At 22.9% G+C, this 27,094-nt stretch overlaps 5 protein-coding genes across 6 annotated transcripts; 3 read left to right on the forward strand and 2 right to left on the reverse strand.

Annotated features, from left to right (window-relative positions):
• Positions 1 to 4,589: 4,589 nt before the first annotated feature.
• On the forward strand, positions 4,590 to 5,286 carry OCT59_022079 (uncharacterized protein; the record flags this gene model as incomplete). Its single annotated transcript, XM_066146939.1, has 4 exons — positions 4,590 to 4,598; positions 4,914 to 4,988; positions 5,061 to 5,171; positions 5,236 to 5,286. 4 exons carry the CDS (start codon positions 4,590 to 4,592, stop codon positions 5,284 to 5,286), a joined length of 246 nt encoding a protein of 81 aa, XP_066006032.1.
• Positions 5,287 to 5,375: 89 nt separating this feature from the next.
• On the forward strand, positions 5,376 to 5,858 carry OCT59_022080 (uncharacterized protein; the record flags this gene model as incomplete). 2 transcript variants are annotated; one of them, XM_066146940.1, is made up of 3 exons in its annotated part: positions 5,376 to 5,441; positions 5,508 to 5,605; positions 5,720 to 5,858. In XM_066146940.1, 3 exons carry the CDS (start codon positions 5,376 to 5,378, stop codon positions 5,856 to 5,858), a joined length of 303 nt encoding a protein of 100 aa, XP_066006033.1. The 2 variants fall into 2 exon arrangements, with proteins under 2 accessions (XP_066006033.1, XP_066006034.1); XM_066146941.1 differs by lacking the exon at positions 5,720 to 5,858 and adding an exon at positions 5,674 to 5,719.
• Positions 5,859 to 13,819: 7,961 nt separating this feature from the next.
• On the forward strand, positions 13,820 to 16,245 carry OCT59_022081 (uncharacterized protein; the record flags this gene model as incomplete). The annotated part of the gene is made up of 7 exons (XM_025309424.2): positions 13,820 to 13,901; positions 13,979 to 14,184; positions 14,257 to 14,757; positions 14,840 to 15,106; positions 15,186 to 15,443; positions 15,517 to 15,635; positions 15,714 to 16,245. 7 exons carry the CDS (start codon positions 13,820 to 13,822, stop codon positions 16,087 to 16,089), a joined length of 1,809 nt encoding a protein of 602 aa, XP_025174137.2. The 3' UTR covers positions 16,090 to 16,245.
• Positions 16,246 to 20,176: 3,931 nt separating this feature from the next.
• OCT59_022082 (uncharacterized protein) lies at positions 20,177 to 21,397 on the reverse strand (the record flags this gene model as incomplete). The annotated part of the gene is made up of 4 exons (XM_025319318.2): positions 20,177 to 20,899; positions 20,989 to 21,036; positions 21,117 to 21,160; positions 21,253 to 21,397. 4 exons carry the CDS (start codon positions 21,395 to 21,397, stop codon positions 20,177 to 20,179), a joined length of 960 nt encoding a protein of 319 aa, XP_025174138.2.
• Positions 21,398 to 22,052: 655 nt separating this feature from the next.
• Positions 22,053 to 22,866, reverse strand: OCT59_022083 (uncharacterized protein; the record flags this gene model as incomplete). The annotated part of the gene is made up of 6 exons (XM_066146943.1): positions 22,053 to 22,160; positions 22,363 to 22,419; positions 22,497 to 22,530; positions 22,663 to 22,695; positions 22,773 to 22,787; positions 22,856 to 22,866. The coding sequence occupies 6 exons, from the start codon at positions 22,864 to 22,866 to the stop codon at positions 22,053 to 22,055; spliced, it is 258 nt and encodes an 85-aa protein (XP_066006035.1).
• Positions 22,867 to 27,094: the final 4,228 nt, after the last annotated feature.

Below are 27,094 nucleotides of genomic sequence, written 5' to 3' on the forward strand. Positions count from 1 at the left end.
TAATATTTTTCTTTTGGGTGAATAATTTTATAAGCGAAATATTATTCTATATATCCCAATTTTAAATACAATTTCAGTTAGTGCGCGAAAATAATATTTCTTTTACGTAGCATAGCACCGCTTGGCCTTCTATTATTTAACTTTAATGGTTGGGTGTGTGGATATAGTTTAAAGTAAAGATATTTGCATGTTTCACAAATTCTTTTGTTAACAATAATAATTGCATATATTACAAACTATTATATTATTAAAACTCAATATAATGACTACAAATAACAAATTTCATTATTTTATATAAAAATAATTATATGAAACATAAATTTAATAAAGTGATTTTTTTTTTAGTAAACATTATATTAAGTTTTGACTGTAATTTAATTTAAAATAAAAATAGTGCTGGTAAAAATTGATAATTCTGGCCAACGGTAATGATCACCCCCCGGTGATTTGAAGTAAAAATCTTTAATTTAAATAATAGTTTATAAATATATCCTTATCAACTTGTATTAACTTTTATTGTTTTAACACTGCCTTTCAAGATTATTAAGAAGGGCATTGCTAAATCTCACCGCAGGTGATTTTCACCGCACCAGCATTAGCAAATATTAATGGGCGGAGTTTCATGCCATTTTTAATTCTGCCCAAAATTCTATCCTAATCTTGGCAGGGTGACAATCACCAGCGGTGATATTTAGCAATACTCCAATTTTTTATTCTTTTTTTTTACAAAAAGCTTTTTAAATTTTAGTAATATAAAAATCTGTTATTATAGCATCAATTAGTTGTTATTGTAAAGAAAATATAATAATATATTATTATAATTTTCATAATTTTCTACTTAAATTTCCAATTTCTTTTTTAATTTATCTATTAATCTATTATACTTATTGTTATTTTTGTATTAATTATTACTTCTACTTTTCAATTTTTTATTTCAAATATTATTCTAATTACTGTAATTTTTCATTTTTTTTGATTTATTTTCTTTTGGGTTAAGTGTAATCAATTTGTATATTTTACTAATTATTCATTTTTTAATTCTCTATATATTTTTCATTTTTTCTAATTAATTATTTAAAAGTAATATTTGTTTCTGCATTTTTTATATCTTTTACAATATTAGATATTATATAATTATTGTTATTTAATATATATATATATATTTTTTTTCTGGTTATCTTAATTTTTATAATAAAATTTACTATTATCTTTCATCCAAATTGATTTATATGGTACATTTTCTGTAAAAATAAAATATATTAAATTTGTTTTATATTTGTATTTAAGGGATGGCCAGAAATGATTTAATTTAAATTTTGGAATTTTTGACTTTCCTCCCTCCTTATATTATCATTTATTTTAGGAAATGTAAAATTAAAATATAATTTTGGCTAGAATTATATTAATTACAAGTGTCTAAAAATGGAAGATATGTAATATCATTATAGTTTTAACCCCTTTTCCTTTAGGAAATGATGTTATTTCTAGCCATTTTCTTAAATGTAATAAATATTTATAAAAGTATTATTTTATTTAATTTTTATAAATTTAACACATTTTATTTTTATAAAGATTTGAATTCTAAAAATTTATGATTAAATTAGTTTTTATAATATAATTCTTCTTATAATAATAATATTATTCTATTATTATTTACAAATAATCTTTTTATTTATTTCCTATTTCTTTTATTTGAATTAATATTATTAACTAATATTTTATTTTCTTCTTATTATTTTTTTTTATATAAATTATAATCTTTATATTTTTTAAATTATATATTCTATAATTTTTCATTTCAATTCCATCATCTTCAAATTCATATTTTAAATTATATATTATATAATTTTATTCTTCATTATAATCCATTATATATATTTAACATTATTAAATTGTTTGATATTAATAACTCCTTTAATTATATTTATAATATATAAATACTTTATTTTAATTTTTTTAATTTCTTTTTATTCTATTTTATTTCAATCAAATATAATAATAATATTATATATAAGATCTGCAAAATTATCTATTCTTTAAATTATTTATTATAAACAAAATTTCTTAAATTCACTAGCATAATATAAAGACGATTATCCTTAATATTACATAAATTATAAAAAAAAATAAAACAAAAAAATAATAATTCAGAACTTCATTTATTTTTTTCTGTGAAAAAAAATTTAAAACATGTAAGAATATTGTATATTTGAATTTATTAAAATGTTATACTAAAGATTAAAAAATTAAGTAATTTTAACCTTTAGTAAAAATAAAAAATACAATATTAGAATATTTAGTAAATTCTGAAGTTTTATAAATTATATTTAAAATATTAAGAAAAATAAAAAGTAAGTATATCTTTAAAGTTTATAGTAATTTAAATTCAATTTTTTAGTATTTTAATTTTTATAAAATTGCATTAAGAAATAAAATTAGCCATTTAAATGCAGGAAAAATTATACTATAAATAATATAAACTTAGAAAACTCAGAAGATTTTAGCTTTAAATCTGAATAAATTTAATATTCTAATTTTAAAAATTATTATTTTAAACTAAGAATAGTAATACAAATTTACTGGCTATAATCTAAAATAATAATCATTAATCAGATTTTTTTTTGCTTAATTAATGCTAATCTAAAGTAGTAATTATTTTGTATAATAATTAAACTTTTTTTTTTTGATGGAAAAATTCTTTAATTATATAAAATATATTAATTTATTTAATTAATTTCTAACAGATTAATATCATCTATTTTAAAAAATCTTTTTGATTCAAAATTTAAAAAAAGTAAGTTTTAAAATAGTTTAAATTAATATTTATTTATAGATTATTATCTAAAAATTAAATAAAAAACAGCATATATATTATATAGATTAAATCTGATATAACAGTTAAAATATTTAGTTCAATAGAAAAGAAAAAAGAATTAGAAATTAATATTATATCTGCATATAAAAATTATATTAATAATTGGTATTTTATTGATAATTAGAATTTTATATATTAGTTTTTAATTAGATTAAGGCCATTCTGAAATAGTAATTATTAGTTCAGATTCAAATGTGCCATAATTGCCATAATGCATAAATAGATCTATATAATAATTTAATTTATTTTTTAATTGAAAAATCCCCTAACCATATAATATACATATAAGCATATTTTTGGAATTTGACACATTCTTCTATCTAGAACAATTAATTAGATTTAATAATTTAATATGTTATTGACACATCTCTTATCTAAATCAATTGGTTAAATTTATTATAACTAAATTAATATATATTTCAAATTAGTATGATTAACTATATAAAAAAAGTATTATTTGTATAGTTTTAAGATATTATTAATAATTTGAACTATATGTTAATTTTAAAATATATTATCTACAACAGACTAATAAGACTATTCCAAAAATACATCTATATGATATATCAAATTTACTTAATCAGCTAATTACTAAATTAATACCATTATTTTAAAAAAATCTTTCAATACAGGATTTTAAAAATATTACAGTATAAATAATATATGGAAAGATAAAGTAATTTGAGAAATTCACTAAAGATCAATAATGGGACTGTACATTTGTTAATAATAAAGTAACTGTTAAAACATTAATTGATCCCAAATCCTATTATAATAGTATTAGTAAGACACTTGTTAAAAAAATAGATTTATATATTTCTAGAAAAGGAAAATCTGAATTTTCTACAATACAAAGACTGGAATTAATGCAAAAACTGGAATTAATGCAAATGCTGGAAAGAAAGTGATGGTAAAAGGATGGCTTTGATAGAGAAAAAGTTTCTGTCACTTTGCCAAATATCTTTGATGAGTTAGAATCCCTTTATATTTGGGAATAGATACAGAAACTTTTGTAGTTGTTGACAAGTCTGCTTTTAGGAAATGTATGGCTAAATGGATTGGAATATAGGATCAATAAAGATATTGGAAACTAATAAAGAGAAATGTCAATATTATGCAAGAAATGGCATTAATATACTGTCTCTTTCATTATATACATTCTACGAATTATTATTCTCTAATTTCACCACAATTAATTCAGATGGGGAGGTCATAATAACCAAGTTTTTCAAGGTTATGGACAATCTTGATCTGAATCTCACCATTGGTTTCGTCCCTGTTTCAGAGTATTCTGAATCATAATACTGAGGATGACTCAGTTACATATGGTAACAATGTGTCTCGTCCAAGATTCTATGGTCAGACTTTTAATCCCGACCATTAAACTTAGTCAGTTAGATATTAACAATGATTTAGCGCAGGGACGATCGTTGAACCGGAGCGGTGATCATCATTTGGGAAGATTTTTTTGCTGAGCCACAAATTGCGAGTCTCTCAAAATTTGAGCCGGAAGCATTATTGAAAAGTTAATGCATCCGTTTGATTCTATTTCCGAAATTTTTACTGTGAACCTTAAGCAGAGCACTTCCATGTCACTGTATACCCCATGTCAGAATAATTTAGCTTACTATCTGTATTATGTAATAGCGATATATTTCGCAAATTTTATTTTATGTATCAGTCAAGACGTTTTTTATTTCACAAATAATAAAGCATGTATGAGGTTAAGTATTAAATTACTTATTAGCGATTAAAGTAGATTAGTCATGGTTGGGTTCAAGGACTTGAATACATTCCGGTCCGTGATACCCTGAGTAGCCAACTGAATTCGCTTTGGCGGGTGAGAGTGAAGTTCGTCTTCCCTCAGGCGTTCTTGAATAGACTTCGCGTTATTGCCATAACACAACTGGATGGGTTTGTCCCAACTGGTTGTCAAACTTCGTGTTATGTTATGGTCCACTTTTGTTCGTCAATAATACGGTAGTTTCAAAAATAGGTTATTTAATTTATACTAATATCTGCTTTCTTTCTATAAAAGAATGAGAGATCTTCTGGGAATGTCCTCAATTTCTGGACAACGATCAGTAAAAAACGTAGAATTAATATCACAAGGGTAAGTGAGAAATACAGTGGTTTTAGTATTAAGTTTCAACATGGTGATCCTAATTATTAATATGACTATAAGGCTGATGGCGTCTTGCGCATGTTAGAAGGCACGACCGCTGAACAACAGCACGTTTTTAATATTCAGCAACAAGACCTCCTCGGTCTATACCAACCCAGCGACGATGATTTGGTAATTTACTGTGTGTTTCCTTATTTTCAAACCTTGGCGAATTGATTTACTTAAACCTATTTAGACAAATACATCTATGATGTCATTGTCAAATATTTTAAATCGCCCAGTTTGAGGAAGATCATCAGCCCAAGACACCATCTATGAGACCTCGTCAAGTAACTGAAACATACTATGCAACACTTGGCTAAACATTTTTCGATCATGATAGTAGATCATGTTGATATAATTCCGAGACAAATTCGTACCTGGCTTGTAGATATATTATCAGTAAGTAGACATAAATCTTTTTAGGTCTTATGACAAATATTATTAAAAAAATTTATTAACTACTAGTCAGAAAAAGATGTGTTCGAAAGCGCTATTACGGCTTCACTAAATCCAACTCCAGCCCATCCATTTCAGCAAGTCCGCAAAACAATCTTATATGACTTGTGAGTGTATTATCACGGTCTCTATGCCCCTTTTAGCACAACTGGCTAATTTACCCTGTTTGAAATAGTTTTTCCATGACTAATAAAGGCCCTTTGAACTGTTTTATTGGATAGGATAGTGCCTTTATTCAAGGCGATTCAATCAGTATATCGAGAGTATTCATTTAATTGGATCGAAGTACAAGCAAGTTGCATCAAAGATACAAAAGAATGGTTTCCAGAATTCGATTTCACACTAAATAAAGTGTTTTAAAACACGTCAAAGAGGATACCGAAAACTCATCAAGGAAGCAATGTTTGGTTTGATCTCTTTACTTAGAGGCTACTTAGATAAAGGCGCAGAAAAAGCAAGAAATATATGCGTACAGATGTATATCAATTATTTTTTAACTTTTTGTACGCCTGTAAATGCTATCAAATAAAACTATACATTCCGGACAAAGCTTGTCCATCTGAAAAAATGAACTGTAATGTAATACGGATACAATCACGAGATGATCATCTAGTCAGGTTATCGTTGCAACCTATCATTACATTCATCATTACATTAGCTTTGATCTAGGAGTCTTAGTCATTATATTTAAAATGAAGCGCAAAATATTACTCGATGTTTTGTCATTAAATTTGTAACTACACCTCATTTCAAATAATTTTCGTGTTTTCTTGAGAAAAAAATCCCGTTTTTTTAGATAATTTGCGAGTAAATCATAAGGGAACTGGACGTAAAAGGAGTCTCGTAGGGGAAAAGTTCTATGCGGAATTCTCATCCGAGTTTTGGAAAAGACTAGGTATTTACATTAGGCGCACACTTCACATATATTTTACTTCTGTGTATTACTGTTTTGGAGTTAAGCTTGAGAAATTAATCAAAATAGAGTAGACATTATTGGTTGTGAAGCCAGGCCAGTCTTTAGTTGCATGGGCAGTAAGTGCTAGAATTCGATTACAAGAAATATTAGCCAGGCAGAAAACTAGTATATACCACCAACATTGCTTATTTGCTAAGATGTTTAATTCTGCCTATTATCATCCTAGAATCCATAAAGGCCAAATGGCTATTTGAGCCAGAAAAAACATATTTTATTGAATGGTATATGAGATTAAATCTGAGAACTTGATGAAATATCATTGGGATAATGAATGCTCTAAAGCTTAAACTCAAAATGGAAGTGCATTATGATTTTTAAAATCACAAGCAGTAAGTTACATCTTATCTAAAGAATTTATCAAAATTATAGAAAAAGATCTGTTTTATTAGCAAAATAAGCTTAAAAAGCAATTATAAATGATAATACTCTTAATCATCAGAACAACTTTATTGTACCAAAAACTAGGTGTTATAAGAAATAGCAATTGTCTGATAGACTAGTTACAGCAAAAAATACTTTTGTAAATACTTTATTACTAGATATATATCTTAAAAAAGTCCAATTATGAAAATAATTAGAAATGTAATATATATATATATAATTTATTTTAAAATTATTATATCAGCAAAGCTATATAATTATTAAAAGTTTAGAGTGAATTAATATATTAAAATAGCCACTAAATTCTGAATATTACTACTATATTGATAAAAAATATTATAACTTTAAAAACTTCATTAGAATTTTAAAATATAAGAAATATAAATGTAAATTATTAGGTATATAATATATATGTAATTTACTGATAAACAATTTAAAATTTCTATTGTTTATTTAAAAAGAAAACTATTATAAATTTATTAGATTTGAGCATCTATAAACTTGTAACTATAGATAATATTTTTTAATATAAAAATTTTAAAAATAAGTGTGATAGTAATTATAAATAGATTGTGATTATATAGGATAGATTTTATTAATAAAATATTTTAAATATCTAGCATATCTAGCTGATGTAAGTATATAATATATAATAGAATATAATTATAATAAAAATGACTATAAAAAATTATAAAAATTATATGTTAAGTTGTAATTTTATTAAAATTAATTATAAAAAATAATTTACTACTATTTAATTTATTAAATAAAATTAACTTTAATATAATATATTTACAATTTTAAGTAAATTTCAAATCACTTCAAACTTAAAAAAATTTTAAATTAATTTAATTTAAATTTAAAATAATTTTACTACTATAGTTACTGAAAATATTATATGCAAATTATTTTTATATTCAAATTATTTTATGTATTATTATTAGATTATTTATTTAATAGTTAAATATTAAATTTTAAATATATTATACTTATATAAATTAAGAAATTAATAAATTATTATGTATTATATCAAGAAAATTTCTAATTTTAATTAGAGAAAAAATTCTTTTCATAATGAATAAGAGGTAGCAAATAGGATTTTTAATATAAATTTCAAATATTTAAATTAATTAACAAAAATAAAAATTATGGAATGTAATATACTGTAATACTAAATAAACCTAACTTAATCTAATTTTAGTCTAATCCTAATTTCTAATAAATATTAGATAAAAGAATTTCCTTTCTGGTTAAATGTAATTTTTTTACTTTAGTAAAAAAAATAACTTCTTAGTAAATAAAGTTATTTAGTAAAGTAAAATTCATTTAGATTTTATTTTTATAAGATTTTAATTAATATTTATAAAAGTATTTGTATTTTTTATAATAAATTACCATTTTTTTTTTATTTATAAATTTAAAGTATAATTTTGGTATTTTGATTAAATAAAATTATTTAATAGATGTATAATTTAATTTTTTATAAAGTCATAATAATTATTTCTAAAGTAATATATATTTTTGTAACTGAATTAACTTTTAATTTCTGAATTTTTACATTTTTGATTAGTAATTTTAAAGCATAATTTTAATATTTTAGTCAAAATAAATTGCTTTTTATTATTTAAATATAGTTGATTAATAAAATCAAAACTACTTGTAATTTAATTCTTGTAAGATTTTTAATTGATATTTATAGAAAAATAAAATTAACATTTATATATATATTTATTTAGTATATATAAACTTCAGAATATAATTTTGATACTTTAATTAAAGTAAAATACCTTTTATTAGGACTCCATCTATTACTAAAATATATTACTGATAGAAATTTATTCATATAAAAGATGAAACTTTACCTTAGGAATTGTTTAAATTCTGTTGGTTAATTAACTAAAAAGAAAAAAAATCATAACAATGTAACATAAAATTTCCAAAATCTTTAAAAAGTTTTATATATAAATCTTCTATAGGGTAACCTATCTTAATAGTAGGTGGGATCTTCTTTTATTACTTAAATAAAATTATTTAAAAGAGTTAAAACTATATATAATATATATGGGGTCTTTGCAATAGAAAGATACAAAACTCAAAAAAAATTTAAATTTTACTTTATATGCTAATTATGTTTTTTTTACTGAAATAAACTGAATGCAAATTTAATATTAATTCAATTTTTAATTTTTTTTGAGTTTCGTACCTTTCTATTGCAAAGATCCTATATATTAATTTTTAAATTGATATTTATGAAGAAATTAGTATTTTTTATATTAAATAGTACTAATTTTTAATCTTTAAATTTTTATTATTTTAATAAAAAAAATACATTAATTTTAAATAAAAATTCAAGTTGAATAAACTATAAAGCCATATAAACTTGATTTATGATTATTATAATATAAAAATTTTATCAATAATTCAGCAATTTGACTTAATTTTTTTTTTCAAAAATTTTATATGTAAAATTTTTTTTCAATTTTTAAAAAATTTTCATTTAGTATAATAATAATATAAAAAAATCTTTTTTTAAAACTTAATAAAACCTGATTTGGCTGAATTACAAAACCAATTTTTATCACTTGTATCATTTAACTAAAATTAAATAAAAAAATTTTACTATAAATTTATAAAGATAATTAAATTTACTTTTACTTTTAAATTAATATATAAATATGAAAAATTGTTATCATAAATGGAATTGATAAATATTTGATTATATGAATGGTTTATATTAGCTATTTATTTATATATTATATTGATTAAATAATTAAATATTATTGATTTTTTTTATTCAATCTACTTTTTTAATAAAACTATTTTCAATTTTAATATTCTTAAATTCATAGTAATTTAAATAATAATAAAGAAAAAGTAAAAGCAAAGATAAGATGAATTAAAAATCTGTATAAAAAAATTTTCAGTATTTTTTAAAAGATCATTAATGATAAAAAGACTTTAGTTTTTATAATACTATTAATCAATAGATTATTAAAAAAAATTTATTTGATAATAGCAAGGTGAAACTTTAATTTCTTTATAGTTAGATAGTATTAAAAATACAGTCAACTCCCTCTATAGTCACTCCCGTTATAGTCACATTCTACTATATAGTCACACCAGTTGAATGTTCAAAACACTTTATTATTAAAATCTATCCTATATAGTCACAATCTATCTATAGTCACTATCACACCTATTCTCAAAAATCTTATATTAAAAAGAACCGTTTATAATCACAGTTATATAAAGAATATATTAAATAACTTGGCATCTAATAATCGTACAAAGATGTACTATAGCTTGTTAGAATCGTCTCACTGAGACAAATCGAATGGTAGTAGTTTTATCCTTTTACAATTACTGGCTGATGAGTTATTCAACAAAATGTTTAACAACTGCATTATAATATTTCTTGATTTACGTTTACTGCGCTATTTAACATTTTGCTAAATTTCTCAGTACCTAGTAATTGTAAAAAGACGATTAATAGCTCGTTGGAATCGCCTCATCAAAACGAATCGAATGGTGGTAAGCTCATCTCTCTGTGATTAATATTGACGGAGTTATTACTTAAAAACTATTTAATATTTTTAATTTCAGAAATTGATCTAGTGATTGGATTTCGATGTATCTTATACCATTAGATTCGTTTCATCAAGACGAATCGAATGGTAGTAAGATAGTCTCTCTAGGATCAATATTGGCAGAGTTATTACACAAAAACCATTAATATTTTTTTAATTTCGGAAATTAATCTAGTGATTGGATTTCGATGTATTTTATACCATTAGAACCGTCTCATCAAGACGAATCGAATGGCGGTAAGATCATCTCTCTACGATTAATATTGGCGGAGTTATGATACAATAAAGTTTTAAGTATAATTCTGGTCAAAATTATGTTAATTTTTGGCCGGAATTATGATATACTAATATAAGAAATTTTTTATATAGTCACATCTCTTTATAATCACCAAATATGGACTGTCCCAAATGTGTGACTATAAAGAGAGTTGACTGTATTTTTTTGTTAGGATATAAAAGATATAAGAATCAAATAATACATAAAAGAATTAAGTTTTTCATTAAAAGTAATAAGTATAATATTACTTTATTAAATAAAACTAACATAATAGCAAGTAGAATTTTCATAAAAATTAAAAAAGTGAAACTTTAAGAATTATTATAAAATAGAATATTATACAAAAATATATAAGATAAATGCTGAAAAAAGAAATTAAATTAACAAATTTTTTTTTAAAATAACAAATGTTCTGAATCAAATAATCAGATTTACATCTATTTTACTTATAAATTTTTTTAAAAAAAATTTTAATTTGATCTTTTTTTCTAATTTACCTTATATATTGCATACTAATTAATTATAATAGTTAATTTATTTATTTGTATACTAATTATTATAATGAATAATATTTATAACTATGGTGGCTGTCACCTATAAACAACAATAGTCCGAAATTTTGAAATTTATTTATTTATATTGTGTAACTTATGTTTTAAAGTACTTTGTCAAAATATTAATTGCTGCGTGAGCGGCAAAATTTTTTTTTTGCCATATTACATGGAATTCTTGTGGATTTCCATGGAATTTTTGTAAAATCCATAAAAATTACATGAAAACTAGTCCGAAATTTTATATTTTTATTATTGCTACTTATTAAAATTATCCAACTTTAGCCTATAATATTAATTAAAATTCTTATTAAATTCTATAAAATAATCCGATAGAAATGTTCAGTACATGTTGCTATATCATTTTATCAGTTTAGTTTTTTCTTTTTACTATTCAATTTACAATTTATAAAAATTTGAAGTCACTTAATATTAGTGTGGTTTATAGGTGACAGCCACCATATTACTTTTAATTTTAATTAATAAGTATCTTTTTAATTTTAAATTTGCAAACTTTGAATTATTATTACAGTTAAACTTTGATATAGTGAACCCTTGATATAGTGAATTTTTCAGACAACTATAATAAATTTCCCCTTGTTATAACGAATTAACCAATCAAATCTCTTAAAATTTTCACTATAGTCTTATAGTAAAGTTGAGGTCTGGACCCTAGGATTCATTATAACAAGGGTTGACTGTATATATTTATTAAATTTCAAAATAATAGTTCAAATTACTAGTGTAATTTAAACTAAATCAGCCTGAATTACACTAGTAATTTGAACCTAGTTCTTTTATTTCAGTTGCCAGAGTATTCAATTACTTAATGATTATCTTCAGCTATTATTTCATTTGCTAAAATTCATATAATATATGATTTATTTTAATTGGTTAAAATTTAGCAGTTGACAAATAAAAATTTACCTCTAGTTGACAAGCAAAATTTTTCTATAAATATAATGCTACATTTGACCTGTATTTTTCAATTTTCTATAAAATTGATCAGCATTATGAAAATTTTGGCCAGAATTATGAATTATTGATCGGCAGAATTTTGGGCAACTTTAATTATATATATATATTCATTTAATAAGAATACTGCGCCATGATTTTTTTTTCAATCTTAATAAAAAAAATTGGCTTTTTTTTGTAGCATTTCCATTTCCAGTAACTGTTACTACTTTATTAATACATTTTATTATTTTTAATAAAGTTTGGATTATGTAAATCAATAAATCATCAGGTGTATAAATTTTTAATATCCAGATCATTAAATCTAATAAAAACAATAGATCTTAAAAATAAATCTAGTTAGTAATTATTATTGATTAATACCTAACACTAAACTTAATCTTAACTTTTAAATAAATTAATGCCAATTAAAGAAAATTATAATTCTGTCCTCCTGTGAATATAACTTGTTTTGGTTAGAATTTTTTAAAAAAAGTGCCATTATAATATGTAGTAAATAATGCAGATGTAACGTTTAAATGCAAGATTAACTAGATTTAAGCTTTTTTTTTTCGGGAAAGTTTTCCTAGTTTGAACGAAAATTTTACGGCGAAATTTCCCGTAAATTTTATTTGCGTATGACTTTTACCACGAGAAAGTTCATAACTAAATCATTATAATTTTATAAGATCATCATAATATTTTCATTAAATTAATTTTAACGATTGTAACTTTTTAATCTACGGAGAACGCGAATTAATTAACATTGTCAGACTAAATAAATGTCTGTGTTGTAACGGAAATTTTCGGTAAATGTACAGAAGTTATCGAGTGCCACAAACTAAATTTGAGTGTTATTATTTTCTGGCTGTGTTATTGTCATACAAAATGTCAAAAACCGAAAATTTACATGAAACTTAAATATTTAATTATTTTAAAATTTCCTCAAACAAGAAATTGGCGCACAAAAAAAAAATGTGTCATCGTGATGAACTGATCTATGTATTATTAGGTAATTATGTTACTTATTATTTGCAAGCGAAAAGAAAATTTAAAAAATTTTATTAGTAAACATCGTTTTCGAGCGATTTAAAAAATTTAAAGAATTCTTGACATTTGATCCATTATGTATCAAATAAAGGGCAATAAAGCAAATCATCCGAAAATTGATAAATTTTGAAACAGAGGCTCAAACAAAAAAATTTAACCTGCATTCGAAATAATGACTTTTTTGTATAATTTTCATTTTTTAAACGTATTGTAATTCATTAAATCAAAACATTCATGTATATCATTAAAATCTCTTCGTTTTTTAATAAGTTAGCTTCCAAAATGGACGTTTACTTTATTCCAAAATTATACTAGCATTGTACTATATTCTTACACATTTTAGGAAACCTAACATGATACGTCGTTTTAAACTATCGATGTTACACCAGAAAAAAAATTTTTTTCTTACAAATAAATACTCTACAAAATTTTCTTGCTTTCCAACAATTCGAAATTTCGAATAAAAACATTTCACAAAACTAATTATTCTGTACAATATTCATTTTGAAATTCAAAAAAATTGTAAACTACCTCCCGAATTAAACATGTCTAAGTATACCAACGGAAGCAGTCATCGCAATATCGATAGGATCGAAAGTATTTCAAGATCACCTTACCTTAATCAAGGTAATTAATTGATTTTTTATTCATTAAATTTAACATAACTTCTCTAAAACAATCAAAATCATTGATGTACAATAAAGGTACTACTGCGCCTCATTCAATTCGAAATGCTTTGCATACTTCCGGCCTTATGCCATTTGCTGTAGAAAGCGTCGATCAACAAAAGAAGAGAGCTTTAGCTCAATTAAGATCTAAGAATACTGATTTAGAAAAATACATTTTTCTTGCATGGCTTAGAAATACTAATGTTAGCTTATTTTATCGTATTGTTATTGGTGAATTGGAGGTAAATTCTTATTCCTGATGATCCTAATTATCATTTTTTTTAGAGTTATATTGAAAATTTTTTTTATATTAGGAAATTACTCCCCTTATCTACACTCCAACTGTCGGTACCGCCTGTTTGGAATACTCTCATATTTCTCCTTTCCTTGCCCCACCAGGAATACCAGACGGTCTTTATCTTTCTTTAAATGATCTTCCAAATTTAACCCAAATAATCAAAACCTATCGTCCATATCCATACGACGATACTTTAACTCCACAAATTGCTGTGATTACTGACGGATCAAGAATTTTGGGATTGGGTGATTTGGGTGTAAATGGTATGGGGATTCCCGTCGGAAAACTTCAATTGTACGTTGCGGCAGCAGGAATTGATCCTCGACGTACTTTGCCAATCACTCTTGATCTTGGTACTAATAATGAAAAGAATTTAAAAGATGAGTTCTACCTCGGTCTTCGAAGTAAGAGGGTAGATGACGATCAATTTTATTCGTTCGTAGATGCTGTCATGAAATCATTGCTTAAAGTTTATCCCGAACTGTTGATTCAATTCGAAGATTTCTCATCTGAACATGTGGGCATAATTTGATTGTTATTTATTTTTTTGAAAAAATTTTGTAAATATAATGTAAACGGTTTATTGGTTTCTTTTTTAGGCATTTGATTTATTGTCCAAATATCGAGAAAATACTTTCTGTTTTAATGATGATATTCAAGGAACAGGAGCTGTTGTTTTATCTGGTTTTATCAATGCTGTAAAACTTGTAGAAAAGGATGTTCATCCAACAAAACATCGATTATTGTTTTTCGGTGCTGGATCCGCTGGTGTTGGTGTTGCCAAACAACTCCTTGAATTTTTCAAGGTAGAACATGGAATGTCTGAAGAGGAAGCAAAGAGATTGGTTTGGTTGGTAGACACAAAGGTTTGTATTTACATCCTTCTCATGATTTATATTTTTACTTCGTTACTTACCTTTATCTTTCATTTCTTTCATTTGATAGGGTCTTGTAACATTAGACCGTGGTGACAATTTGGCTAAACACAAAGTATATTTTGCCCGTGATGATAATGATGGAAATCAATTTAAAACTCTTGAAGAAGTTATAGAATATGTCAAACCAACTGCACTTATAGGATTATCATCAACAGGCGGAGTATTTAATGAAAAAATTATTAATAGAATGGCTGAATTAAATAAAAACCCAATTATCTTCCCATTATCGAATCCAAAGGTTAATGCCGAATGTACTTTCGAAGATGTAAATATATTTTTTTTTATTTATTTGTTATGATTTGTTATCAATACATTTATATTAAATAATCAATAATTAGGCAATGAAGGGGACGGACAATCGTGTGATATTCGCTTCCGGTACAGCATTCCCTGAATATACTGTACCAGAAACTGGTAAAACTAAATATCCGGGACAAGGAAATAATATGTATATTTTGTAAGTAAAAAAAAAAATTTTATAATTATTTTATTATCGCGTAAAATTTACTAATTACCTTTTATTGAATTTTATTAGCCCTGGTTTAGGTTTAGGTGCAATTCTTGCTAAGCCAAAAGTCATCACTGATAAACAAATATATATATCTGCATCTGCATTATCTACTTCGTTAACCGAGGAGGAAAAATCATTAGAACTTCTTTATCCTGTTGTAAGTCGTATTCGTCATGTATCAGCTCAAGTTGCAGCTGCTGTAATTGTCGAAACGGTGGAAGAAGGTTTAGCACGTGATAAACAAATTATTGAGATGGTACAAAATGATATTGAAGTATTGAAAACTCGAAAAGGAAAAGAATGGGATAATTTGGTTAAATTTGTTCAAGAAAATATGTGGGATCCTGATAGTGAAAAATTCTTCAATACTGAAGAACTTTTGAGTAAAAGTAAAATGTAAATTAATTATTTGTTAATTATTTTAATTATTTTCATGTTTGTTATAGAGAACATTTGTAATTTTTTTCATAAGTTTATATTGTTTTATAAATAAATTTTAATAGTTTCGTTATTAAACGAAATTTTGTATGATTAAATCATAAAATCAATCCAATATAACCATATAATCTTTTAAAAATGATTTTATAACATGTATGATTTTTGCACTTTGAGTTTGAGCAAATATTGAGATTTATGAATATTTCTTTAAAGCTTTAAATAATATTACAGATGGTAATAAAGAAATTGATGATATACAGACATAATACTTTAAGTATCTGCATATATATAATATGTTTTAATATATTGTAATTGTTTATTGTTTACTATGTTAAATGCTATTATAAATATAAGTTTTATTTAACTAAATTCAATCAATTAAAAAAGTAAATAAATATTTGTATAAATTTTAGTAATATTTTAAATTATAATTTATTATTTATATTATTTATTAAATATTTATTTGTTTTAAAATAATTTAAATACTCAAATAAAATAATAAAATAGCTAAAGTATTTAAATTTCTGTAATAATTTATTTATATTTTAAAATTCTTTAAATTATGCAAATTAAGAATTATATATAAATCTTAAAATTTTACTTTTAAAATATTTTAACTTGCAGCAGAAGTACACTACCATTACAGTATCAGTAGACCTTAATAAGGTGATGATAAAACTATAGACTGGTGAAGTATAGACTGCTCCCCTTGAAGGACTACCTATATGATAGTTTTTGGCCAATTAAAAAGAAAAGAATGAAAAGATTTTAGGTTGTGTTAATAGGAGTTCCTATTTCTACCACTACAGCATCCTTATATCTGGCTAATTCTGTTTATTTCATTCTCATATTCACTGGATGTAAAGCATTTAAATTAATTCAAGATAGGGGCATTTGCAAATTGATAACTTATAATAAAATCATTGGTAAGACTTTCAGTTTAAATGAATTTCTAGTGATTGGAAAAGGTATTATTTTTCTAACTTAAAGTAAAGAAAAAACTGGCATTAAAAGGTGAAGCAAAATAACAAATCTAAAGTATTTCAGAAAACTACTAATATATTTCAGTTGAGTTACAATTTTGGCCAATATTCTATTAATACTAAGAAAATTAGAAGTATTTTGAAAAATAAAATAGATTGTCTTAATTTTAGAAGTGTTATTGTTATAAGGTATTTTATTACTAATTGTTTTATTTTATTTCTATTTTGTTTTTATTTTGTTTTTTTGTTTTATTTCTTTTGGTTTGAATAGCATCATTTGATACTAAATAATATATCTAGATATTTTCATTACATAATAAAAGTGAGAAGTTTTTCAAAATTTGTAATTTTGTATAACTTTCAAATTATTAATAAAGTTTTGACCAGTTATAAAAAAAATATTTTAACTAAATATTTAATTTTTAATCTTTATATTAATATATTAATTATATACATATTTTAATATTATATATATGTATTTTCTTTTTTTTTATTTTAAAAAATATCATAATTTTATTATATTATATTTATAAGTAAAAATAAATAATGTTATAATTTTTATTTAATGGTATATAAAAAAAACTGCAACGATGAACGATCAGCGGAAATCTTATGTGTTTAATCGCCATTTTTTCTTCTAATATATTGTATTAAATAAATTTAATAATTATAATAACTTTATTAATAATATTAAATATTATTGTTCAATTTAATATTACATGTAAAAAAAATATAAATTTTAGATTGGTAAATTATAAATTATTAAATTATTAATTATTTCAATTCATAAAGCATAATTCTAACTAATACAGTGCGGTACCTCTATAATAGGTACCCCTTATATCTTATGATCTAATGGTCAGAATTTTATAAAATTTTAAAATTAGATAGCTTTTAAAAAGATAAATACATTAAGCAAATAAAAAATTTTCTCAATTTTTTTGCTGACATAATACAAAATCACATGACTTAAAATAAATTTGATTGGCTAATATAATACTTAATGTTAATTAGAATTATGCATAATTTTTTATATATAATTTATTATTCATTATAATTATTTAAAAGTAATTTGATTAAGTATATCATCAGGAACTTTTCTATGGGATTTATATTTTTTTAGCAAGTTTTCCTGTAATTTCTTTTTGAGAAATAGGCATAATATAATTTGTAATAAATAAAAACTACCAAAGTTTTTTTTTAATTTTTTTCAAAATTTTTTTAACAAAGCATGGGTAAATTTATAAACTAAAATGATTTATTTGAATAAGCACTATCAAATGATTATTATTTTTTATATTACACAAAAGTCACTTATTCTCAAATTTTTCCTATCTATCATAATAAATTACCCGAACTTCAAACTTATGTAACACTAGCAAAATTTATTATTTTTTAATCTAACCCGATAAGTTTAAAAGCTCTTGATATGCTTTATTAAAATTATCGGTTAGAATTTTAAAATATTATTTTTTTGTTAATGTGACATTTTTTTGAAAATGTCATATTATGACTATAAAATTGGGTCAGTTATAGAGGTACCGCACTGTATAATATTGAAAATAACTTATTATATATTTAATTTTAAATTTTAAAACTACTGAAATGAAAAAAAAATTTGATTACTTTTATAATTATTTAATTAATACAAATAATTATATTTTGAATTATTTACTAAATTGATCTTTTCAACTTTAAATAAACTAATGGAAAATAAAGGTACTTATTATGTTACTATTATACTAATAGTTCATTTTATTATTAATATTTATTATTATATAGTAAAATAAATCTATCATTAAATAAGTAATAATAGAATTAAATAAATAACTTACGAGCTATATTATTTAATAATTTTTTAAATAAAGAAATTAGTTAGTTTAAATTATATGTAAAAATTATAATAATAAATAATAATAAAATTAAATAAATAACCTACACCCTATATTAGTGCACATGTAAGGTACTATATTGTATGATAAATGGTTTGTGAGTTAATAATATTTATGTAGTGTAGTAGTTAGTTACATTTATATATACTTTCTATTACTTTTTCTACTTAAATAAACTTGCAAATGTGCTGTGAAATTAAAAAAAAAAGAAATTTTTACAAAATCAACCTTTTACTTATATCTAAAAATAAATAAAATCTGATAGAATTTTGTTTAATATATTATATATTTATTTATTTATTTTTTTATTTTCACAAATTATCTAGTGTGATAAATAAATAATCTATTACTATATAATATATGAAATATAAAGAAAATTTATATATAAGTATAAATCTAATTTTAAACCCAGGATGATTTAACTTAGATGATTTAACCACCTCTAGCAAATTTTATATAATTTTGCCCAAATTTTCAAAAAAAATATAAATTATAGTTACAATCAAAAACAAGAAAAATTATCAAAAATGTAAGAAAGCTTGGTCATTATGCTCTATAATGTCCAAATAAATAAAATCTATATAAAATGAATTGAATAATGACACAAACAAATTTTTTTTTTAAAAAAAAAAATTGATTGATGTAAAATATAAATTTTGGGGGTGATTTGGTCCAAGTTATTTAACCCAGGGGGAAGTTAGCGAAACTCATTATAATTAGACAAGATCATATTATAAAATAAAAAAAAGAAATAATTTGTAAGATTTAAATTTTAAAAATTAATTTTTTAAATTTTGAAATAATGTTGATTTTGATAAAATATGTATGACGCAAATGTATAAATGTTGGTTTAATCAAAATTAATTTGAATTGTTATCCCACACGCCTGCACGATCTCCATCTCCTTTCAGTTGTTGCGATGAAATCATTCGTCAATCAATGTAAGGAAGAAATATGAGAAAGTCAAATTTTACGGTAAAAATTATTCTGATTACTCTGAAGAAAATCAGATCAGAACATATCGCGTGGATAATCGAAATAATGTTTTTTTAAAAAAAAATACTATACACGATTTTAAAATTTAATGATCAATAAATATTTTTTAAATTTAATTATTATTTTTATTTAAAAAAAGAAAAAAAAGAACTTGTGATCAATAGTATTATTAATTAAATTATTTTTGAAAGTCTATCAATTCTGTTATTTGTTGAGAAATTAAAGGTAAAATATCACCACAAAGCATTTCAATTTTTAACCAAGCTAAATTATCTCCTCTCGTTTCTCCAGAATTAATGATTACAATATTTTTACCAGAATCATGAGCAGATTTTATCAACCTAAAAGCCGAATAAGTAACCAAAGAGGATCCTACAACCATTATTGCACTACAATCCTTTACCATATCAGAAGCAATTAATTTAACGGATGATTTAATATTTTCTCCAAAAAATATAATTGAAGGTTTATAAATTCCCTTTTTACATTGATCACATGATGGATAACGGAAAGTTTCATACGAAGTATTTGATGGTAAATCTACATCACCATCAGGTCTCACTTTTGGTTTAATCTTAAATGATTCAATTTGATTTAAAAATTCTTTCCATTCAGGATTTAATTCATTCAATATATCTTGATAATTAGATCTTTTTTGTATATGACCACATTGCATACAATGAACTTCATGTAAAGTACCATGAAGTTCTAAAATATTTTTTGTTCCTGCTTTTTGATGTAATCCATCAACATTTTGTGTGACTATATTTTGAATATAACCTAAAGATTGTAATTGTGTAAAAGCAATATGTGAGGAATTTGGTTTCGTTTTTTGTACTGGTGGCCATCCGAGAAATGATCTGGCCCAATAACGTTGACGAAATCTATGTTGACCTGCAAACTATTATTATTTTAAACTAATTAGAAATAATATAAAAAATATTAATTAAAAACGATAAAATGATAAAAAAAAGGTTGTAGACATCAAACCTCATGATAAAATATTGGTTTATAATTCTTGTTTATTACATAGGTTCCCTGTTAAAAAATGAACCAATATATTAATAAATAAATTTACAAAATTAAACAATTTTTTAATATAAGTTTGACGGCATTACTTGTGGTCCTCGATAATCAGGAATTCCTGAATCAGTACTCACACCTTAAATAATTTCAACAAAAAGAAATTAACAATCTTGTAGAAAAAAAAAAGCAAGAATTGTACGCAATAAAAGCATAAAGTTTATTTCCCACCTGCTCCTGTTAATATTAATAATTTTCCATTATTTGCTTTAAAAAAATTGGACATTCGTTGAATTACTTCTATATTAGATGACGGTTTAATAGCATTTGAATTAACTATAGTCGGAACTATTTTAATTGGAACAAAAATTCGCATGGCTTTTCATTCATGTTAAAAGTATTAAAAAAAGAAAACAAACTCTAATTTTGTACATGCCAAATCACATGACTTTTCGCATCTGATCCAATCAAAGTTGACCTTTCTAAAACCGTGAAAGCCGTGAAACTTTCAATACTTTAATGAAATAAATTTAATATTTCATTGAAGGTGAGCTTAAATATTTTATCTTTTTGAATATACATAATTTTAAAAATATATATTGTGGATGTAAAGATGGAAACTATCAAATTTTTTTTAAAAATTTTAAAATCATTTATCAAATTATTGTGACATAATTTTAATAATATATATTATATTGGAGATGTAATGAAAGATGATTTAAAACTATATTGTTACAGTCCAGAACTGCATAAATTACACCTTAAAAATACATGTGGATACTTTGTGCAATAACATGGCCTAATTCATTCGGTTACTAGGATTATACCCGAGTCTTTTAAATGAGGGTACTGAAGGTACGTTTTTAAAAGAGAATGTTTTTATTTTATGCAGTGCTAAACGATAATTTTTGCGTTCTAATTATCTTCTCAGTTCTCAATTAAATGGATCGCGCTGCCGCTCACGAATAACATTCAGGGTTACTTCTATAAAAGGTGAAAAGGGGGTGATAAAGTTTGGGACTCTGAACTTATCAGCCAGGAGTACATTTGCACATGGTAATAATGATATTAACCAAAGGATAGAAGTTCCATCTCATTTTTGCGCCATGATCATAGAAGTTTTCAGTTAACATAATTAACTGCATATGTCATCATAATACATGTGCGTGTAAATTAAAAATTCGTGCGTACATGTAATTAATTATCATCTTACTGCTTACCTTTTTATATAATAAAGATGTTTTTTAAATGATTGGCAATAAATTACTATATGTAACTATTTGCATTAAAAAGTCTTTCAATACAAAAACAATTTCATTTATTGATTATGTAGGGTCTTACCGATTTTTTATTCAATTCGACAATATAACCCAAATATTGATTGATGTAGAGTTTGTTCTAGACAGAAAAAAAAGATTTTATTTTTTTTTGCCTAATTAATCTCTATTTTCATACATTATTATCATTTTTCATACCATTATTTCTCTGCAATTCATTTTAATTCTAAACCTTATATTGTAAAAAAGGAAGTGTTATTGTTTTACAAGATGTGCAAAGTAAATGGTATGCTTTGTATTAGAACAAGATCATCAGTTATGTTGAGATTTTCATCTGTTTTATCGATATAGTATAATACTGTACCCTGAGCAGTAACTAGAGGATAACTCTGTGGAACTATATGAGAAGTTATTTGAAGAGTGAATTAGAAGAAAGGTATTATAAAGATTAAAGGCTATAAAGGGAATAACTACCAAAATAAATCGATTCTGTAACAGGTAATGATAAATTAGTAAGATCAAAGTTTCATTATATGCTTTCAGTTTGTTTCTTCGACTTAGTCAACATAAAATGAAATATATAAGTAGTGAGTAATTCCTTTTTCTTTATTGGTACAATTGTACATCAGTACGACGATGATAATCAATGAACTTCACGTGTTACTTAAAATTTTAGTGTTCTTTTAATTGTACAATGATAAGAAAAAAAATATATAATAAAATTTTTTTTGTATTCTTTTATTTGTACAATATGATAAATATACAGAATTAAGTTAATAATATATAATATTAAATAAATAAATTAGTACTGCATGTACTGTATATATATATATATATATATATACAATTTTAATAATAAATGAGGAGTAGGTACAGTACTTAAAATAAGAAAATAATGAATAAATTCAGGTAAGGGATACTTAAAAATCGCAGGGTAACCATAAAGTGAAAATAAATAAAACTTTGAAGCATAATAAATAATAAATAAAAATTACATAATTAAATCATACTGTAAATCTTATATAAAAAATATATTATCTAAGCTGACCCTGCTTAAGGAAATGTCCATAATAAGTTATGTAAGGTACTTTGAAAATCAATATTCAATTAGACAAATTCATGAAATTGAAGGAAAAATGGGAAATGACTTTTTAAGAATGTACCCGGATTATTTAGTATAAGATAAGAAATATGGTATGATAAGGAATGTAACAGGTAATGTATCATAAGTATATGAAAGAAATCGAATTCTTTTTATTTATTTATTTATTTATTTTAAATCATAGTGTGTACAGAAAAATCACAATCTCCTAATTCATTTACTATTCCCATCTAAAATATTAAGAGAGTTTGCATGAATTGGCGGATGGACACATTTTGATAAGTGTACATTATTTCTTGAGTTACCTCAAGATAACATCTCAATGCACAATCTAATGATATTTAAACCTCTTTCAAAAGAGAGAGAAATTAAAAACGGATTGAATTTCAGTCCGGTTTTAATTTCTTTTTACTTTCATTTATTAAGAAATTTTTTTTTTAAATATTATATATTGAGATATATTCATATAATTTCTTTTAAAATTAATTTTTTTTATTTATTGCTCATAAAATAGCAAAAATGAAAGGTTTGTAACACGTTCATTATTGAATATTTATGGAAATCTGCATATCATTTGCCAAACAAAATTTGTGTTTTTTTTACGTTATGCTGGCTGGCGTAATTCTACCAATAGGTGTCACAAGGATGATCATAACAATTATCGTAGAAATTCTTTAATTAATAAACCTTAAATAATATTTTAAAGAAGAAATTTAACGATATCAAAAAAAAAAAGAATAAACATCATGGCACATATTAGCATCAATAACAAAATTAATTATGCCAAAATACTTTTTAATCCCGAGATAATCAAGATGGAAGAAGATTTGATTTGCCAATTTTTAAAGTTTCGGCTATTTAATAAAATTGATTTTTGGTGCTGAATTTACATATGCAACATTATTTAAATATGAACAAAATAAATTTATGGCTATGTATGTTGAGCACACATTGTTTAATTTAACCTGGGTAATCCAATTTGAAACAATATGAAAGATGATCAACAAGCATAAGACATAAGTAACCCTTTCGTTTCATTCAATCATTGACCCTATATAAAGATAAAATACGTTTATTACGTTAAACCCACAATAACTTGACATTATTCTTTTGTTAAAAAAAAAATATATAATTATCAGTTTTCTTTTTTATCTACTTTATCTATATAAGTGATTATTGATACTAAAAATTTGTTTGAACCCGCTTTTATCTTTTTATCTTAAAAAATACGATAGGAATGAAAAGGTTATGTCAAAACATAGTAACTGTTTAACGTTTTACAATGAATTATTTAAATGATACCTATGCAATAGAAAGAAAATGTAACAAATTAATTGTGATACTTTTGAACATAAATTTTTCTTTCTCCCTTTGAAAGAGGATGCAAAACATTGTATATTTCGCTTTGTGAACTTGTAATTGAGTTTAAGCCAATTTTACTAATTAAATCCTTTCCTGTTAATGTCTAATATATAAATATAAATATATATATATATTTTTACTTATATATAAAAGTGTCTTGTTCTCATCTCTTTTTTTTCATCATCAGATCGAAAGAAATAAAAAAAAAAATTTATACTTAAGAACAATTCGTTTGTTTCTCTCCTACATATTCCACCTTGAAATTAAGCATTACATAAAAAGGCCAAAAAAACATGATTCAATCATTTTAATTAATATTATGATGAGATCTTGATCTCAAATATCGATATTTTTTATTATGTTATAAAAATTATGATTACTATTAATAAACAGCAAGGGAACCCGATGCACTTATATTAATATATTTTCGACTTCATCGCAATGTTATTTTTTCTTTAAAGGCTATTTTATTCTTTTATAATTACTGCCAATTATGTTATTTTCTTTTCTTTTATTTTTTAGTTTGAAAATAGATGGATGAAATTACTACGATATTCTTTCTCCCTTAACCCCCTCTATACATTAAATTACAAAAATATATATTATATTTTATTGACCAATTCTTTTTATATTTCTTTTAAATCGCTTTTTATATATATTATTAAATATCAATGTCAATCGCTTTTCGGATAATACCAGAGATATAAATTTTTAAACGTTTAGCTGTATTTATTTATGTGAACATTCATTACGATTATATTTTTCACTTTTTGATTGATTTTTTTTTCGTTATATATAAATTTCGTTAAATTTTTTTCGTATTTTTCGTATTTTTAGAAGATTAGAAATTTTATTTCCATGGATCTTTTTCCTTTTTCAATTTTATTTTGTTCTATTTATCTCTTTCTTTTTTTTTTAAAAAAAAAATCAATAGACAAAAATCATAAAAAAAAAATAATAAAATCGGTTTAAAAATCATATTATGGTGTGTTATACTCTAATTATTTTATTCATATCCAAATTTTATTAGCTAATATAAATGAGCGGAGTTATGGGTTAGAAGTTCAAACCCCGTTCAAGGTTATTCTATTATCGTTAAATTAGTCCGTTTATTATGTAAATCATGTCATAATACTTTGAATTAGATAATACCACCTGAACGTTGTAGGTAAATAACCTTAATTTTTAATAATTATTAAAGAAATAAACTTGTGTTTTTCTTTATAGCATATAAAGGTAAGTGCAAATTACCTACATTAATTAAATAATAAATCCGTAAAAAAAAAATACTTTACCGAAAAATAATTAATTTTTATTATAAATAAATCGGATAAATAAAATAATTTTTAAATTGGTCTATTTTTTATAAATAACACTTAAAAGAAATATTTATTTATTATATAATCAAACCTTCACATATATTATATAATCACAGAATTTTTATTTTAATCAATTTATATAATTTATATATGAATTTAGTATCTTATAACTATAAAAAAGCTTTAAAATTATTTATTTATATAATAAATATTATATTATAATTAATTGCAGATTTTTAAGGTTTAACTTTTAAAATTTTAGCCAAAATAAATATACTAATTTAGCTTTATACTATCATTTAGTTCATTTAAAATTTAACCATAGTTATATGATTTATGTATTTTTTAATTGTTTTATTTTATGTTATTAGTAAATTAGCTAAGCTGATTTTATTAATATAATAATTATATTTCACTTTGTAGTATTTAATTCTGCAGTATATACTTTACATATATTTATATAAGTTTTTCAAAATTTTTTTATTTTACATTTGCAATATAAAAAAAATAATACTAATTAAATTTTTTTTCTAATCATTTTTGAGAGTACTGAGCAATTTTAATTACTAGTATAACTTGTTTAGTTTATAGTATTAAATGCCAATAGTATGATTTAATAAAATTGAAATTTTAATATAATTTAATTATTAAATAAATTTTCTATACTTTAATAATTACTAAATTTATAATAAAAATTATTAGATTTTTTTTAAAAAAAATTTCCTAATTTACATTAGATATTTATATACATATTATATAATTTATAAAAAAATTATGTAAAAAAATTTTTAATAAATATAACTTTAAAAGAAATATATAATAGATAATTTCTTAATATACACTAGTGTGCGAAACACGGATCACGTGACTATAATTTGTCACCCATGTCACACCCCTATAGTTTTCCATTTTTACTATTTATTCTAGGGACTTGAATTTTTTCAGTAGGAAAAACCTTATTTGTCACATATTATATGTCACGTCTACTAATTTCAGCCAAATTTTATAATTCC

The sequence above is a fragment of the Rhizophagus irregularis genome, chromosome 30 (genome assembly GCF_026210795.1).
Source record: "Rhizophagus irregularis chromosome 30, complete sequence".
In the NCBI taxonomy this organism is placed as follows: Eukaryota; Fungi; Glomeromycota; class Glomeromycetes; order Glomerales; family Glomeraceae; genus Rhizophagus; species Rhizophagus irregularis.